Source organism: Miniopterus natalensis, chromosome 21, assembly GCF_054644295.1.
Source record: "Miniopterus natalensis isolate mMinNat1 chromosome 21, mMinNat1.hap1, whole genome shotgun sequence".
In the NCBI taxonomy this organism is placed as follows: Eukaryota; Metazoa; Chordata; class Mammalia; order Chiroptera; family Miniopteridae; genus Miniopterus; species Miniopterus natalensis.
Window position 1 is genome coordinate 8,989,243 of NC_142101.1, and position 17,568 is coordinate 9,006,810.

The 17,568-nt window shown below is 51.8% G+C and overlaps 1 protein-coding gene and 1 pseudogene across 1 annotated transcript; both read right to left on the bottom strand.

Moving 5' to 3' along the window:
• Nucleotides 1–2,331: 2,331 nt before the first annotated feature.
• On the bottom strand, nucleotides 2,332–12,502 carry RHOU (ras homolog family member U). Its single transcript, XM_087828867.1, has 3 exons — nucleotides 12,208–12,502; nucleotides 10,436–10,494; nucleotides 2,332–5,533 (listed from the first exon to the last, which is right to left on the bottom strand). The coding sequence occupies exons 1-3, from the start codon at nucleotides 12,467–12,469 to the stop codon at nucleotides 5,078–5,080; spliced, it is 777 nt and encodes a 258-aa protein (XP_087684993.1). The 5' UTR covers nucleotides 12,470–12,502; the 3' UTR covers nucleotides 2,332–5,077.
• Nucleotides 12,503–16,235: 3,733 nt separating this feature from the next.
• LOC148090746 (ribosomal protein eL22-like 1 pseudogene) lies at nucleotides 16,236–16,598 on the bottom strand (annotated as a pseudogene).
• Between the last annotated feature and the right edge of the window lie 970 nt (nucleotides 16,599–17,568).

Consider the following 17,568-nt stretch of genomic DNA (forward strand, 5'->3'; position numbering starts at 1 on the left):
GGTTCTAGCTCCTCCCACAGGCCCTAGCTCCTCCCACCAGCTCTCTAGATTTCTGTCCAGGTTTATATCTTGGTGATAAACTTCATCACCAGTGAGACCCCTTTTAGATTTCTCACCTCCAGAACTATAAGGTAAGAAACCTGTATTGTTTTACACCACATTTGTAGTAATTTCTTACAGCAGTGATAGGAAACCAATAGAGTGAGTTCCATTTTAAGTACCTGCAGGACACTCCGGAGGAGAATGGATGGGAATGTGATATTCTGCTCCAATGTGTCTTCCTTTTAGAGAGAAACCTCAGGCTCCCAACCACATGCAAACTGTGTCTCATCAAGACTGGGCTTTACTGTTAGGATTGCACCTTATATGGGAGACAGAGGCAGCTGTGACTGGGTGACTCAGACTAATAAACAATGCCTGGAAAAATGGCTCTAGAGTCACAAAACCAAGAAGGTGCTAATCTGAAGCAAGAACTTCTTTCACGAAAGAAGTCAGGGGACACCCCGGCTGAAGGCTGGAAAACGCAGGACCCCTTGACTTCCACACAATACTCACTTGGCTGCCTCGCCCTCACTCCCCAAACCACCTTTGTCTGCTAAATCCAGTCTTCACCCTCTGTGGATTAGCACACAGGGTGTCCTAATGGGCAGGCTCCCCCGGCAGTCCCACCAGCTCAAACAGCAGCATCTGTTACATAGTCAGACTGTGCATTTCCTGGAGTAATTTATATTATTTTGCTCTTATTTTATAAAAATGGGTGGAAATGAAAAAAGTGACTGTGCTCTTATCCATAAAAAGCAAATGCCTCATAAAACTTGATGGAGTTGAAGGTGAGAGCCATTGGGGCCCAATTGTAAGTTGATCAGCTGGGTGTCCTGCTGGGAAAGAAATTAACAGAACCTAGCAACAAGGCCAATCAGAGTGGACATTTGCTGAGCGCTTATGTCGCTCAAGCACTTTATAACCCCGGTGGCCCACTGGGGTAGGTGCCATGCTTATTCCCTTTATAGGTCTGAAAGTGTAGACACAGAGAGGTTAAGAGGTTAAGTAGCTTAAGGAATCACAACCAGTAAGAGGCAGAGCAGGGATTCAAGCTCAGACAGCCTGACTCAGAAGCCCAGGGCTCTCCTCCCCTTCCTCCCCATTGCCACCATCCCTCCCTCCCTGATGTCATGGTCTCCCTGAACGCATTCCCCACGCCCTCGCCCAATACCATTGCCTCTCTGTCATCTCCTGCTCTTCCACTGTGTTCCTTCTGTCTAGTCCACACTGGCCTCCAGACATTCCTTTGCCTCAGGGCCTTTGCACTTGCTATTCCTTTCAGAAAACTTTCTCCCACATACTTCTCATTCCCTCACCTCCTTCAGGTCATATAAACATCTCCATGCAGCACTCTCTGACCCCCTTTAGAGGGACAGGGAAGGCAGGATTGGGGCTGGGTGAGGAGAAACTTCCAGGTCCCCTGGGCTAGGATCAGGCTGCCCGGTGGAGGCCAGTGAGGGCAGCTGGCTTTGGGCACTTGGGCATGAGCAGATGGGTTTTGGTTGCTCTCTGCAGTGTTCCAGTGCATGGGGATTGAATGTGCGGTGGATCTGCTAAGTCGTAGCCTGGCCTCAGAGGCACCGTGGGAAATAAAGGGGATGGCCCATCGTCTACTAAGATGACCAAGAGCACGGTCCACCCCCTTGAGGCTGGAGGGTGAAAAGATGACAACTGGCCCCTCAGAACGGTCCTGTCCACAGGGCCACATTTCCAAGAGCCCCAGGTTTATGTAAGGGCTGCATCTGGGTGTCGTGATGAGAAAACTGCGAGAACCTGGGCACCTCCCAGCTGCACTGGCGATGAGGCACCTGTGCCCTGCTGGTCTTCACTGTAACGCTGGTGGGGCTCATGGCACCCTTGACTTCTAATCCCTTCCACAGCCATTAGAGATCATGGACATTCACCTCGAATATGCAGATGTTTACATATGCAACCCAGTTTACACACAGGGAAACTGAGGCTCGGATCTAGAGACCTCTCATCTCATCACACACGAAGTGCCCCTCTGAGCCTGGACTCCCCGCTCCAAGAGCAGTGCTCCTTCCACTATCTGGGGACACCAGCCCACCCTCCATCACAGATGCAGAACCAGAGAGCTCTCATTTCAGGCTGTGACCCCAGAATCCTCCAAGCCCCGTATTGAATAGCATTTAATGCTGGTTGGGCTGGATTCCCAAAATGCCTATGGTGGGGGTGGGAGGCAAGGGGCATGACACTTCCTGACCAGCCTGCTCCTCGACGTGATCATTTATTCCCTCCCAACGAAATCATTTCGCAGCAAAGGCAAGCTCAGGTCTATGCACAGGTCAGCGTTTATTTCGTACAGCGTCACTCAGAGCCTCTGCGAGGACAGCTCTGCTCACCGTCGATACACTTGACCCGTGAAGGGACACGCTGCTGGTAAGGCACCAGGTGACGACAGTCTGGGGAGGAGCCCTTGCCCTCGCGTTGGGCTGTGCAATCCCTGGGGGTTTCTCTCAAGCCGGGGAACATCACAGCAGGTTCATTTCCACACGCATGGTACAGAGATGGAACAGCCGGGGAAGACTGTCTTTTTAAACTTTGGCCACCTGGACGGGAGGGATCAGCTCAAGTGGCATTTTCTGAAGCACGACCCTCGTAAAATCTGTGCGGAGCCAAGCCTCAAGTTTAACAACGTGCGCGGTCTGAAGGATATTCAACTTTATATTGAACTCAAGCACACACTTTAAAATTTTCTGTCCAAATCTCTATTTTCACAAAGAAATAAAAATGGAGGAACCCCTCAAGTACGGTCAGTCATCCCCTTGGTGTTCTAGAGAATGAAGCAATGTGTTAAAACTGTTGCATTTCGATGTCAATCCTGTAGATTTTTAGCACTAATGGCACAGGTTGTATCGATGTGGGTTCAAAATAAACCACTTGAGTATAAAGCTCTCAGAACTGGGCCACACAGGTGATCTTTAGTAACCACTTCCCACCAGTGGCCCTAAAGGCGGAGGGTGCCGAAGGCCCCTCCCAGGGGGACCAAGAGTGGGCCCCCATGCTATCATATGCATGAAACTTCTTTCCAGTTTTGTGTTCTATCTTAAAATTAATTTGCATTGGATTCCATTTGCTTAAATACAAAATACTGTTTAAAATTACCTACCAGTCAAATAACTTCCTCCGCCCCCCACGTCTCCACACCCCCAGGCAGGCAGAGCCTGGTGTGGGGAGCTGGCTTCCCACAGACAGGTGAGCCAGGCGCACAAGCTTACACTGCGCTCCATTAGGCCTGCTTGGGGCATTTCCACAAGCACAGTAATTTTATTCATTCAGCTAATATCTAAACACTTTAGGAAATTATGATATCAGCTTTAATGTATTGAAAAGTAAATAAACAGCCTACGTATTTTAGTATTTAAACAAAGAAGTTCGTTAATTTTATTTACTAACAGAAATCAAAGAAGCCCCTAGCCTAAAGTATAACCTAATCTTTTACTCTTTTTTTAAACATAAAGAACACAGCACAGGACCCGAAGGTAAAACTCTGCTATTCGCTGTCTCTACAGAAATTTCCCGTTCAACTGATTTGGGTAAATCTGCTTCGGCCACCACGAGGCTGACGTTACGATTTGATGCATGAGGATAGCTTTCGGCATCTCAGAAGCTTCCCCATCGAAGGGTGAGCCTACTCTCCCGGCGGGGCAACATTATCCTCCAGAAAATTAAGCCCTAAAAACTGCCACCCTGAAGAATAGAGATGTTTCTGTCTAAGAGGGAGGATGCAGCTGAGGGAGGAAGCTGTAGTCCCCGCACGCACCCTGCTCCTGGGGGTCACAGCAGACACCCCGACCCATCTGATACACAGCGCTGCTCGGGGCTGTCATTTCCCTGAAAGACTTAGGATCCAACTGGTTGGTTTAAGAGAGTTTAGAACAGGCTTTGAGAGGTGTTCGTGTTTTAAGATGGTCTCAAAAATGTGTTAAGGTACCCTTAAAATCACATCTGGGGTATAATAAAAAAGAGATCTGTTCAAAAGTGTTAACTAAAAGAGGAAACCACACTTCCCTCGATCTGCTTTTGTGGCCACGCTTTTTCCCATTCGCTGTTTCTGCATCTGAATCAGCACGAATGCAGCCATGCAGACCTACGTGTGTGCGTGTGTGTGCACGTGTGCGTGTGTGCACGTATGTTTGGCTGACTTAAATGAAAAAAGTACATCTTGTGTCCCACAAACATCTTCTGCAGGCCTGTCAAGGGCGTTCACATCCCTGCAGACGGGACAGGTTAAGCATGGAAGTTAAAAATCAATTCAGACAGGTGCTCCCTCGAGCTCCCCCAGCCAGGGACTTGGGCAGCTCGGTGCGTGTGTGCTAACAGCTAATGTCACATCCTGATCCCAAGATGAATCACACCCTAAAGAAGACGTAAGTGTTCCTGACTAACACTCACTTCGGTCCATGTGACGTCTGGGCTCCGTTTACACAACATCAACACAAACGTGGAAGCATGAAAAATCCCACTAAACAATTCTTCCTTTTTGGCCTACACAGTGCTACAGAGTTAGTGGGATGGTTGTGTTGGTTGTTTTTAAATCTTAAGCAACTGAACATTAGCATAGCGAGAGGTTTGAGGCTTTGCAGACAGTAGTCTCCCATTTTCTTTGACTTTTGCTCCTTGAAAAAAGTATAACATCTAAGGAGTTTCAAAGCTGGGACTTGCTATCACCGGAGCTGGCCTGCGTACAATGCGCTGTGCGTGGGGCAGCCCTCGATCAAGGGACGGGGGACCACACCATTTCCTTCTGCGCGGCACAACGCAGCAAAATTGCCCCAAGTTCTGAAAAATGCTTAACTTACTTCAAACATACATTGCGTGAGTCATCCCTAAGCTCAGACAAAAACCAAGAGAATCAAAGGCAGGAAAGAATACGTAAGGAGGAGAGAAGCCCTCCTAGAACAGGCACACGCATCCTCTACACAGGTCGCACACAGTAAAAGGAGTCTTTGCAGCTAATATAGCCTCTAATATCGATTTCATTTGAAAGGTCTCTCTGGGTTTCTTGCCAGCATCATACGAAACAGCAATACTTCTTCCACCAGGACTTGGAGAGGTTTTTCATTTTGTCTGGAGTCCTGCTTTTGGATTTCTTTGGCTGTTGCTGCGTGTCCGAGTATTGAATGCCGGCGACGATGGCCGCGTCAAAGACCTCTTTGAGGTTTTTCTGAGTCAAGGCCGAGCACTCGATGTAGGAGGCGGCTTTGATCTCCTCCGCACACAACTTCGCCGCGTCTTCAGGCACCGGTTTCTCCTTGCACTTGTCCAGCTCGATGAGGACCTTGACATCTTCTCTGAGATCCGACTGAGTTCCCACGAGGATGATGGGGGCTTTGGGGCAGTGGCACCGGATCTCGGGCACCCACTTCTCGGTGACGTTCTGGAAGGACGAGGGGCTGACCACGCTGAAGCACAGCAGGAAGATGTCCGTGTTGGTGTAGCACAGGGGCCTCAGTCTGTCAAACTCATCCTGCAACCAAAGCACCAAAGTTATTTTTATTTATTTTTAATATGTCTTTATTGATTTCAGAGAGAGGGAGGGAGAGGGAGAGAGAGATAGAAACATCAATGATGAGAGTCGTTGATCGGCTGTGGGCCTGCAACCCGGGCATGTGGCCTGACCGGGAATCGAACCGCGATCTCCTGGATCCTAGGTCAGTGCTCAACCGCTGAGCCACGCCCGGCCGGGCCAAAGTTGTTTTCTAAATCCACCCCATGGGTAAAAAGGCCGCCTTAACATTTTTCCTACAGGGTCTGGCACACACTACAACCCAACGGTTACAGAAATAAAAGCCCATGTCTTAGAAAGGAGCCTGCTGCTCCCCTAAGTGGGGTCCCCGCTCCCGGATGCACGAAATCTGTTCAACGTCTTCATCAGCGCTCACGACCTCCTTGTCACTTACCATAGAAAGAGCACTTGAGTTAGATGGATTTTAGAAATCAAATTTACTTTAGCCTTCAGGTTAGAGTAACTCGGCTACTCTTCTAAAACGTGGACAGCATCCATGCTGGTCCTCAAGGGAGCCCCAGTCTATCAGCACAGCTCCTCTCTTTGCCAATCCAGCCCTGCCCATCCTCCTGGCAGCTGTGAGTCATGCCCATTTCATGCCATCTGCCCTGTGCACACCAGGGCAGGGCACACACAGCGCAGAAAGGAAAGGCAGTCAGACACGAGGACAGGCCCAGCACTGAAGCTGAGGACCTCGTCGGGCAACTCTCTTCGGCAACTCCCAGAACCTACCCCTCTCAACGTCATTTACAACACTGGTCAATACATTCTCGTTCTTGCTGGATGCACCTCTTTCCTCGTTTTACCCTCTCTGTTCCCCTCCTTCCTTCCCTTTCTCTTACGTCCTTTGCCCTGTCTCTCTGCCAACACTAAGGGCCTCCACACGCCGTGCTTTGGGAAGATAAAGGGCCAGAGAAAGGCAGACCCACCTACCCTTACGGTACAGAGACCCGGACAGAATAAGTTAAGAGCTGGTTACATGAAGCAGCCATCATGCCACTGCAGTCGCCCAGTTAACAGAGCCCATGCGGGACACCAGGCACCGTGCAGGGCCAGGGGGTTCGGCTGCGAACAGACAGACATGGCCTCAGCTCTCATAAAAGTATCTCTCCCCGAATCAGGGTATTTTTATATCTCACACCCTATAGTCCCCTCAGTACTCTATTCAGCTCATTGAAAGCTCCCACTCGACTATCACTGCAAATATTTACATCATTTCATTCCTACTTAAAATTTCTACCCTTGGGCGCCAGCGATCCTCAGGTGTAACGTGACACATAACCTCCCAGTGGCAAGGAGAAGTCCAGTGCCATCCATTTTTGTTACTAACTGGCACACTCTATTCACAGACTACTATTCACACGCATATTATTCTGCACCCATTTTTCTAGGAACAAAGGAAACCTGGATGTGTTTTATCTGAATGCGCTTTCTTTGTTTGAGGTTCTGTGTTTCAATTGCGGGGCGACGGCCACCTAACAATATTAAAGTCGGCCGGCCAACTTGATCAGGAGTGACGATGGCATTTCAGAACGCCACTGCCCCTCGTCAGTCTTCTATAAGCCAAAGTCAAGAGAGGACGACTTGGGTTTCTCAGTGGCAACTTTGTGCTGGAAGATTAAACACAGAAACTCAACCACGACGGGCCCAGCTCTGAAGACCTGTTAATGAAACACTCCCTCTGTTCTCAGGGGCCTCAAAGGCAGAAGCATAAAACTGAGCCGGTGTGAGGTCAGCTCCCTCAGGCAGCGCACTTGGCTGCTGGGAGGCACTCACCCTTGGCTGTGCCCTGGAATCTGGAGTTGCATTACCAAGAAAAAGAAAGGCAGGCACACGGGCCGGGCCTGGAACAGGGCTTTGGAAATCTGGCTCCCCAGACCTCTTGAGATTCTGGCTAAGGGGTTTGAGAAGCAAAGCAGAAATTAAACCCTCCTGCTCACTAGCTGACCAGAAACCTTAGCTATTTGCTGAAATAAATGCAACACGCGCATATGTGCGATGAGGCCAATGGGAATGTACCCTCAAGGAAATGCGCCCTGAGGTCCAGCAGTCTGTAGACTTCGCCAGGTCTGCGGGGAGGATCTGGTTCAAGGGCAGGGTTGGGCAGGCAGGCAGCTGGATAGTAGTGTCAGTCAAGCTCCGATCTATTTATTTATTTTTTTCGTATAAAGATTTTTCCACGTGCCTCCTGGGTCAAAAGGCTGGAGGATTTTCAGCTCTTGTTGGCAATGCTACAATGAACTAGTCTTATTTCAGTGGTGCCAAAAGCAGGTTTCCCGAAGTCCTCAGTCTCTGATCAATTTTCACTTGAGTAAGACTGTGAGTCTGGTGTTAAAGACTCCTTTTAACATCTTACATACCCACCTAGCATCCCTAACAAGAAAACCCAAGGGCACAAGAAGCAATTTCTAGCGATTTCTCTGGCCAGCAGAGAAGTATTCTTGAGCTTCTACATGAAGCCTGCTTTGGGGTCCCAGGTTATGGCTACCTGTGCTCACAATATGCCGCAGTTGGAAGTGCAGATGGCTTGAGTCACTGTAAATCCACGAGGCTATCATGAGGACTGCCTGGAGGAGGGGAGTTCCTTTGCTGAGTCAACACTGAGCAAACAGGGCAGGAGACAAATCAAGTTCCTTAAAAGGTAGTTGATCAGCTGTGGGGTAGGGTGGCTAGAAAAGGCCAATCGCCCTGACCAGCTTTGCTAACAGTCAAAACCAATACTAATTGATAACTGGGGGGCAGGAAAAAACTGACTTCACCTTACCAGCTGTGCATTTTTCACAGTTTTTACAGTTGGGTTTCTACAAATCTTTAGATAAACAGCCTCATTCGTTACATAGTCAGATACACTTTCCTAACCAGTACATCAGACAAGAAACATAACAAATCTCAATAAAAACATTGCTGGGAGATGGGAAGAATAAATTCCAAATAAACCAAAGCTTACCAACTTAGCACCCAAACCCTTTGTTCCCTAAATATGTCTTTCATGAAAACATTTCTAAAACGATTCTCGTGTTTCTCTGACTTTTAAAAAGACCATGATAAGAAAAAATCAAACTCTTCCTTGATAATTCAGGATCGTTTCTACAAAGTTTTTGTTTGTTTTTGGGGTTTTTTTCCTGGTAAAAGCCCTATTCCTCTTTCAAAACTGCTGAGGTTTTCCTCCGGGATCCACCCTTCCTGCACCTCGAGCCCACATCACTTTCCCATTTATGCAACTTCATGGTTTCTTTCACAAGTTCCACTAACTGGCTTGTCTTCCCTGCAGACTGCATGTTGAGGGGCCCATGCACCCAGAACCTCAGGCTCCACTCATTCATCCTGATTAAACCTAGCAGGTGCCGGGCACTGTGCAGGCACCAGGTGTAAGCCTGGGCCCAGGAGACACAACACATCACGCGTGGTGGGTGGGGCGGGCATGACCCGCTTGCTCTGCCCTTAAAGGCTCCCTGATAACCCAGCCTTTCGGTCTCTCGTCCCATCCTCAGGCTCTTAAGCTGCCTCTTCTTACTTCAGCAGGGAGGTCACTATTTATTGAGGTCCCACTCTGCCCTCATTTTAATTCAGAAAATCTGAGCTGTAGTAGGAAAAACATTCTCACTTTATAAAAAGCAATTAAACTTTAATGATAAATACCAGCAAGACGTTCAGAAAATTAAGTATCAGAAGAGCCCGGGTTCTTGGAATTTTTTTCTCCCCACAGGTAATAAAATGCAGACTCTGTTTGGTTTACTTCTGCCCCTGGGAAGCTGGGTGCTCCAGGGGTCGGTGAGGCCAGAACAGAAGAGGCTGGCTTACCACACATGCCACAGTGGCCAAACGGGGGTTCAGCTGGGGAGCTGGGGGGTGAGGTTGCCCAGTGGGTGTGTCCTTGAGTTTGAAAAAGAGAGTCTGAACTGGCCGTCCCAGAGGAGGTGAGCGACCTGGAAGCCCCGGCTTGCTGGAGGCACTGGACACACTGGGAGCCAAAGTCTTAAAAGCAAATGGTCATGTGGCAACACCTCAGAAAGCGAAGTAAGCACCTTTCCTGCCTACGAAGTAGCCCCCAGCATTTTCCCTAACCCAAGCAGGTACTGGCCCTCGAGTACTTGTAATAACCTACACATTTATTAACTGTCATATCGGCAAACTCAAGAGATGGCACCCTAGGTTCCAAGAGAACAGAAACTTCAGCGACTTGAGCACTGTGCCAAGGGGGGACTGGTGATTACCAGCCCCTGGAGCTCTTGAGAAGGTCCCAAGGGGGACCTCACACCTGTATCCTCTCTGTCACTCCCCGACTGTCTCACCCAAGTGCCTGGCCCTCAAGACAAGAATAAATGTTCAGGATTTGAAAGACTGAGTCCAGGTCAGTCTGTCTCCAGCTCAGGGCGGCTCCAACCACTGCATCTCTGCTTCCAAGGGCCACAGTGGCCCTAGAGCCAAACCACAGCTTAGGAAGGGACATAGTCACACTTACTGACATAAACACCATCTTTTACTTCAGTACATTTCTTAAACATGTAGCTTGCTGACCTCTAATAAATCGATTCTAAGATATTAACAACTTACTTTGAGAAATGATTACAAAGCATCATTGATAGCTTTTAATAAAAACCAGAAAGTAAATAAGATCAAAAACTCCTTCGAGATAAGAGCTGTTTTTCACCCTGTTTTCCCATCCTGCCCACGCAGAGCTGGCCACACCCCACTTTATTGGTGTAGAGCGGTTTCCTGCACCCCAGCCTCTGCGAGGGGCCAACAGCAGGGGTGGGGCTCCTTCATGAGGCTGCAGAATTGCTCAATTATTGAGGAAGGTTATTTGTAGGCCTTTAAAAGGTCGTCTCTTTTCCCAGCACTGGGCAACCACGTGATACTGACCTGTCCCGCGGTGTCGCACAGCTGGAGTCTCACAGGCCGCCCATCCACGGATACCACAGCTAAAAACAAGACCAAAATGACCATCAGGGGGTGCCTCGTAACACTTGCTGAAGAGTAATAGTTTTAGCCTGTACCCCCATTCTCTCAACCCCTTCAGCGCCTACTCTGGGTCCCCTAATGAATTAAAGGCTTCCTTAAAACAAGAGGCCCGCAAGTCACTTTTGTAACCCACCCTGCCGGGCTGACAATTCCATCCACTGCCACAGACGAGGCAGCAACCCCCTGAGCCTTTGAGGGCACCCCAGGAGGGCTGTGCTGTCCTCCTGGTTCCGAAGATTTATTTGCCTCTCACTCCAGTTTCAAAAGACCTAAAAACAACACTGCAGGGTAGGTGGTGGAGGGCGCCAACCTTGCAGCTCTAAATCAGCGGAAAGCCTCACAAAGAACTGTTTTCCCTTGGGAAACGGTCAGAGACATCGGGGTTTATCCTAAAAGTGTAGCTTGTTTTGCGATGTGCAAACACTGGCTGCCTGCATTGTCCTGTTTATAAAAGAAGCCACTGCTTATCTCTCCGCGCCAGCTCCAAGGGAGCATTCAAAGGAGAAAAGGAAAGGAAAGGAAAGCTGCCCACCTTTCCACGGGGGTGGGGCCTCTGGGGAGGGACCTGCATGGGGCCAGGCTTGGAGGGTTCTTTCTACAAGACTTAAGCACTCAGTTCTGTCCCAATATAACTTTCTAGATTGTTTACAAATATTTATATTAGTTAATGGAACAGCAACAACAAAAACAGGAAAAAAACAGTGCCATTTAGTTGGGAAGGTGGGAAACCCATTGGCACAGCAGTTTGTCAAGGGGACCTTGGAGATGGAAGAAAGCAAGCCCTTGCCATCATGATTTTCTAAGAGGTCAAGAAGCATTTTTATTTTTTTATTTTATTTTTTTTTAAGAACGAGAGAGTGTTTCACACTAGCTTCTGGGGATTTTAACTTTTCCCTCAATTTCAAAAAGACCTGGAAAATCAAGGTAAAGAATCCCTTTATCTTTATGTCTAGCAAACCAAATAACAATAGCACCCCATACAAAAGCTTTAAGTAGCTTAAAGAGAGAGCGAAAAGATACTAAGGATCAAAACCCGCCAGTGGGGGGGTGGGGGTGGAAGTGGGGGCGGCCCGGGCAAGGGCAGGGGGATCCCCGAAGAAAGACACCGCGTTTCCTCTCCGGGCTTAATCCAAACCTAAGCCCTCGCCAGGCCGCTAGTGCTATTTGCACTTAAATCGACCATCTTTCGCCGTCTCCGCAGCGCTTTGAAGTGGGGACGCCCCTTGGCGAGGGGCCGCGGAGCGGACGGGACCCGCGCTGGGGCCGCAGGTAACGGCACCTGCGCGCCCCCGACCCGGGGAGGCTCGGCCGCGGCCCCGCAGCGTCCACCTGCGCAACTCTGCGCAGCAACCGGACCGGCCACCTGCGGGCGACCTGTTTGATTCCGGCTCGTTTCTCTCCGGGGCAGGCTCCGACTCCCGCTCCCGCCCTCTCTCTCCAGGCTCCGGTTTCAGGGCTCCCCATTCTCTCCGCGCCCGCCGGGTCCCCACGGCCGGGGGACGGTCCCGCACTCCGCGCGCGCTTGGTCCGATTCCTGGGGCCCTGCAGCCCCCTGGGGTCCCCGCGCCCCCCGCGCCGCTCTCCCTCCTCCGGGCGCCCGGTCGGTCAGCACCGCGCCCGCGGACGGCGCCCCCGCGCGCGCCCCGCCAGCCCCCGCGCCCCGGCCGGCTCACCCGAGAAGTTGTCGAAGGCGGTGGGGATGTACTCGGTGGGGTAGCCGTTGGTGGTGTAGCTCACCACCAGGCTCGTCTTGCCCACGGCGCCGTCGCCGACCAGCACGCACTTGATGCCGCGCCCCTCGGCGCCGCCCGCGCGCCCCCGGGCCCCCGGCGCCCCGGGCCCGCGCCCCCCGCGCCCCCCGCGCTCCCGGCGCGGAGGCACAGGCGGCGCCTCGCAGCGGCCCGGGAATGCGGGGTCCCCCTGCTGCGGGGGCATCGGTGCGCGCTCTCGGGTGTGCGGGCGAGCAGGGCCCGGCGCAGCCGCCCCTCGGTCCCGGAGCCCCCCGGGAGGGAGACGCTGTCACCGGCCGCGGCGGGCGCGTCCCCGGCCCCGCAGAGCCGCGGTTCAGGCCGCGCGGCTCCCAGACAAAGGCGGCCGGGGGGGGGGGTCGTAGCTCTGCGCTCCCGGCGGCGCCACCGGCTCTGCTCCGCGCGATCCGAGGACTGAGGCCGTGCGCCGCGGAGCCCGAGCGCTCTGTCTCCTCCCGGCTTTCCGGCGACACGACGCGTGGGGGGCGGGCGGGGAGGAAAAGGAGGCGGGTCCGGCCGGGCCGCTGGGTCCCGGCGCCGAGGCCACAGCGCCCCCAGCCTGCGCGCCGGGGCCCTGCACCCGCGCCGGAGGCGGCGCCACGCCGGGCGAGCGGGGAACGTGGGCGCGGGCTCCGGGGGCTCGGGACACCCGCCGCGGGGGCCGCCCCCTCCCCGCGAGCCCCGCTCGGAGGTGTGGCGCCTGGAGGGGCCGCGCTGCCCCGGAGCAGCAGCCTCCCCAGCGCCTGAGAGTGACACCGCCGCCAGGCCGACCCGGGCGGCTGGCACCACCGCGCCCACGTGGGCGAGAAGCCTGGGTTTCCTCCTGTTCGCAGCGCCCTGCGCCGCGCTCCCCGCTGCGCCCCGCTCCCCGCTGCGCCCGGCTCCCCGCTGCGCCCCGCTCCCCGCTGCGCCCCACTCGCCGCTGCGCCCCACTTCCCCCTGCTCCCCACTCCCCCCTGCGCCCCTCTCCCCGCTGCGCCCCACTTCCCCCTGCGCCCCACTCCCCCCTGCGCCCCTCTCCCCGCTGCGCCCCACTTCCTCGCTGCGCCCCACTCCCCCCTGCGCCCCACTCCCCCTTCTCCCGCGGAGCCTGTGACGTGGGGCCCCTGGCCGGCCACAGCGCTCCACTCAAGGGAGACAATGAAGTGTCTTTTGGGAACATGTGGTCTGAAGGAAACTGAATTAACAGGCAACTTTTAATTTTATTTTTTAAAACTCCATCGTGCATGTTTTTGTTAAAACATAGTATGATTTTTTTTTTTCTTCTAAAATACTGTATTCTTTTTTCATTTGGGAGCAAAAGGATGGCAGGCCCATTGTTAATGCTCATGGGACTTCCTCCTTCACACGCCATGAAACAGCAGATTTCTTTATGGCCCCAATTCCTTCATTTACTTAACTGCAATTTGGTGACAGTATTATCTGGAAAAAAAATCCATTTTTCTTTGACAATTTCCTGTCTCCCTTCTCTTACAGTGTCAACAGTCCATTCAGAAAACAGGGGAGCCTCTCTTGGGGGTTTAGGGTGTGTGAGAAGAGGCACCTACAACCAACACAGTTACTGGTACTGCAACTGGTAATACAAATGACAATAGCTAATAAGTAGTGAGCTTTTATCATGTGCCAGACACACTGTAAGCACTCCGCATGAACTAATTCATCTAATCTTAACATACCATCCTGTGGGTATAAGATCCGAGGCACAGAGCTGTTAAATAAAATGCTCAGCTCCCACAGGCTAGTAAGTGGCACTGCCAAGTCCAGACCCAAACAGCCCAGCTCCGGAGCCTGTGCTCTTAATCAACGTGAAAGCAAAGATCAGCCCTTGTGATAAACTCAGACTTGGAAGTACAGCCACGGTCAGAATGCAGAGGTGGGTTTATCTAGAGGCTAGATCAGGGGTGGGGAACGTCAGGCCTGAGGGCTGGATACAGTCCTCAAAATCCTTTGGCCTGGCCCTGCCAAGGCACCCTCAGTCAGGACTCGAAATTCAGTAAATCCAGGAGCTTTTTTCACAGCTAATTTTTAAGTTGATAATTTTGTATGGCCCTCGAATGATGTTATAAAAATCCAAACGGCCCTTGGCAGATAAAAGGTTCCCCTCCCCCTGGGCTAGATGCTTGAATCCAGAGCTCCTCACCTGCAAAGAATCCCTTCCAAGGCCCCGAGGGCCTTAGCAATGTGAACATGTGGTTATGTTCTGCAAATTTGGCAAAATAATATAGTTTAATCACCACCGGTTAAGTCCACAGTTTTTTTCCACTCTAACTATTAGAGTGGCTTTGAAGTGGCCATGTTTATTTTAGGGATCAGCCAAGGAAAGTGAAGCTGGGGAGGCATTTCCTCAAGGTTTAATGGATACCGAGCCAGGAACTAGGGTGAGGTAAGGGAGATGCCATGGCAGAAAAATGTAAGGGGGCCAACTGTGCACTCGCCTGACCCTGGGAATGAGCACCTCTTAAAGTTTTGAGCCTCAGGCGCTTGGCTGGCTTCTCTCTAGCCCTGACAGTGATGGGATGTGATTATGTGGTTTCCAGTTCCCATGTGGAGTTACATTGCGGCCACCCATCCAGATGGAAGGATGGGTACCAGTGACAGGCCTGCTACCCTCCGTGGAGTCACACTGGTGTCCACCTGAACTGTCCTATGTTCCCACACAAGAAGGGTCCCAGTGGCAAAGGAGTAACAGTGTCTGAGATGGACAGAGCCATCAGCTAGCCTGTGGCAATTCTTTCCATCGTAGGACACGTAGTATTGCTAGAGAGGGTTTGGCGGCCTCAGCTGCACCGGGTCAAAACGCAAGTCCTCTCCTGTCAGGAATATATGCGGCATACACAGTCAGTCATAAATGCACCATAAATCTTTGGAGGAAGTCACATGAAATAGAATTGATGTGAATTCCTGTGTTAGTGAGGACACAAGCCTGGAGCAGTAACACACAGGGAGTTTATTGCCACGTGAAGTACATTTCTGTGCTCATGGAAAATATCACAAAATTATAAAATTGACTAGCTGGATGGAACATCTGTAACTAAAGATATAAAGAAGGGGCGGAGATACTAAATGAGCTGGTCCCACACCCAAGTGTGTTAGATGGGAATCGGGAGAGATATTTCCTCTGTGGAGGTCCCCCACTTAGGAACGAGGGGTCCCAGCCCCAACCAGGCTCCCCAGGCATGCCAGGAAGATGAGTCCCCACAACAGCTGTCACTGAAAATCAGCGGGGATTCTGTCCAGATGAGACGGAGATCTGCTGGAAACCCAGGTGGCCACACACACACACTCACTCGCTCACACTCACCCTGAGCCCCAGCAAAGGGACAGCAGCTGGAAGGGCACCAGGGACATATGGGGAGAAACTGACTTGTGTGGCTTCAGGACGAGGGCTGGAGGGGCAGCTGCCATGGTTCCTGGGTTGAGCCCCCCCCGCCACACAGCCTGCAGGCAGGGGAGGGCACCACATCAGAATCTGCATTAGCCTGGTGAACACCATTTCCCCCACCCTGGTGGCAACCTAAGACCCACCTCTCCCAACTCATGCACCACCCGAGTCTCTTTCAGGGCCTGGTCCTCACAGGCAGGGGCCTCGGCACATGCAGACTTCCCTAAAACCTCTCAAAGGCTCACAGGCCCCAGGCCAGGCAATGCTGGCCTTGGGGTGCCCTGTGCCTCTTGCTGAGTGGCAGCTGGCCTCGGTTCGCAGTGTGGCCTCTGTCACGTGCCTCTGGGCCCAGCACAAGCAGAAGCCAACCACGATTGCCATGTAGCCCCTAACAGGTGGCCCAGACCCGGCAGAGTCAGCGGTTGAAACTGGACTGCATAGGAGCCCCCCCAAGAAGCCTAGAGCTAACACACCCCATGCCTGGCTCCACAGAGCCTTATGGTTTTTATTCACTGATAAACTAAAAGTGCATTTGCAGATGTTTCTTTCTCTTGTACACTCATTTATTTTATCAGTGAGCAAAGCCTATGAAGAGGCTTCCCCTGGTCCTCAGACTAGACCCTTTTTCCTCTTGACTAACCTGGGGGTAACGAGGTTCATACATCTCCTTGTGAGGTGCAGCCACACAAAGCCAACCATGGAGACTGTTCTTCTGAAGGTATTTCTTGGTAAGACATTTCAAACATCGTTTAGAGAACTGTTTCTCAGGAGCAACTGTGACTTTATTCTAGAAGCATTCCCAAGAGTTCCAGTTTTTCCGCTGACCTCAACCTTCAGAATTTCCAGAATCAAAAATTCTATCTTCTACTGACTGAACAAGGTCCAGACCCAACCTTCAGGTTGTCCTCTTAGGTTTCTTGACTTTCAGGGTCATCTTGAGGTAGTGGGTGTGACCAGAGAGTCCAGTGCCTGGCTTCAGACCACAACAGAACGCCACTCAATGAGCTCCACAAAAGGCACACCCAACGGCGGTCCCGGTGGGCACCATAGCTCATCCGCTGTGGTTGTGGGCAGTCCTCACTCATCAGCTTGAGGGTCAACGGCACACAGGGACATGCCAACAGCAATCAAGGCTCAGCTACAGCAGGAGGGCACACACTGCCCACCCAAGGGACACTCCTGAAGTGCTCTTATGGCAAAATTTAAATATGACTTCATTCACCAAAATCCTGTTTACACAAAACTTTTCCCCATCATGAAGCGCCACTGTACACGATCTACGTCTCTAATATTTATGTTTACTATGGGTATCATCTTTCACAAGTGCTGCTTACAGGTATTTTAACATTTTTAACAAACTGAATTGGTCCTGCAGGGTAATTCCAAAAGAGACAGACTGCGTTTGTTTATGTAAGTTCCCAGAGGAAAATGCAAAGGCCGAGGGGGCCCTTGGAGGGGTGACAGGTAACTTTGCACCCAGAGCTTCCTAGAGAGGAGAGGCTGGGGTCACTGCTGATGTTAGAAACAGATGCTGTGCCCTGGCAGGGCAGCTGAGCTGAGCTGACTGGTGCATCATCTCAACACGCCAAGGTTGCGGGTTTGATCCCTGGTCAGGGCACACGCAAGAATCAATCGGTGATGCCTAAATAAGTGGAGAAACAAATCCCCCCCTCGTGTGTGTGTGTGTGTGTGCGCGCGCCTCCCTTCCCCTCTCGCTCTCTCTCAAATCAATAAATTAAAAATCAAATAAAAATACAAACAGATGCCGTGCAAGTCAGGCTGAGCTACCCGGCCTGCACCTCCCCACCCTGCCCTCCGGTCCTGATTTATTTTCCTCTTTAAAATCCCCGGTTCTGGGTCTTCCCGGCTGTTGCAACTCCGCCGCTCCCCCCCCCCCCCATGAG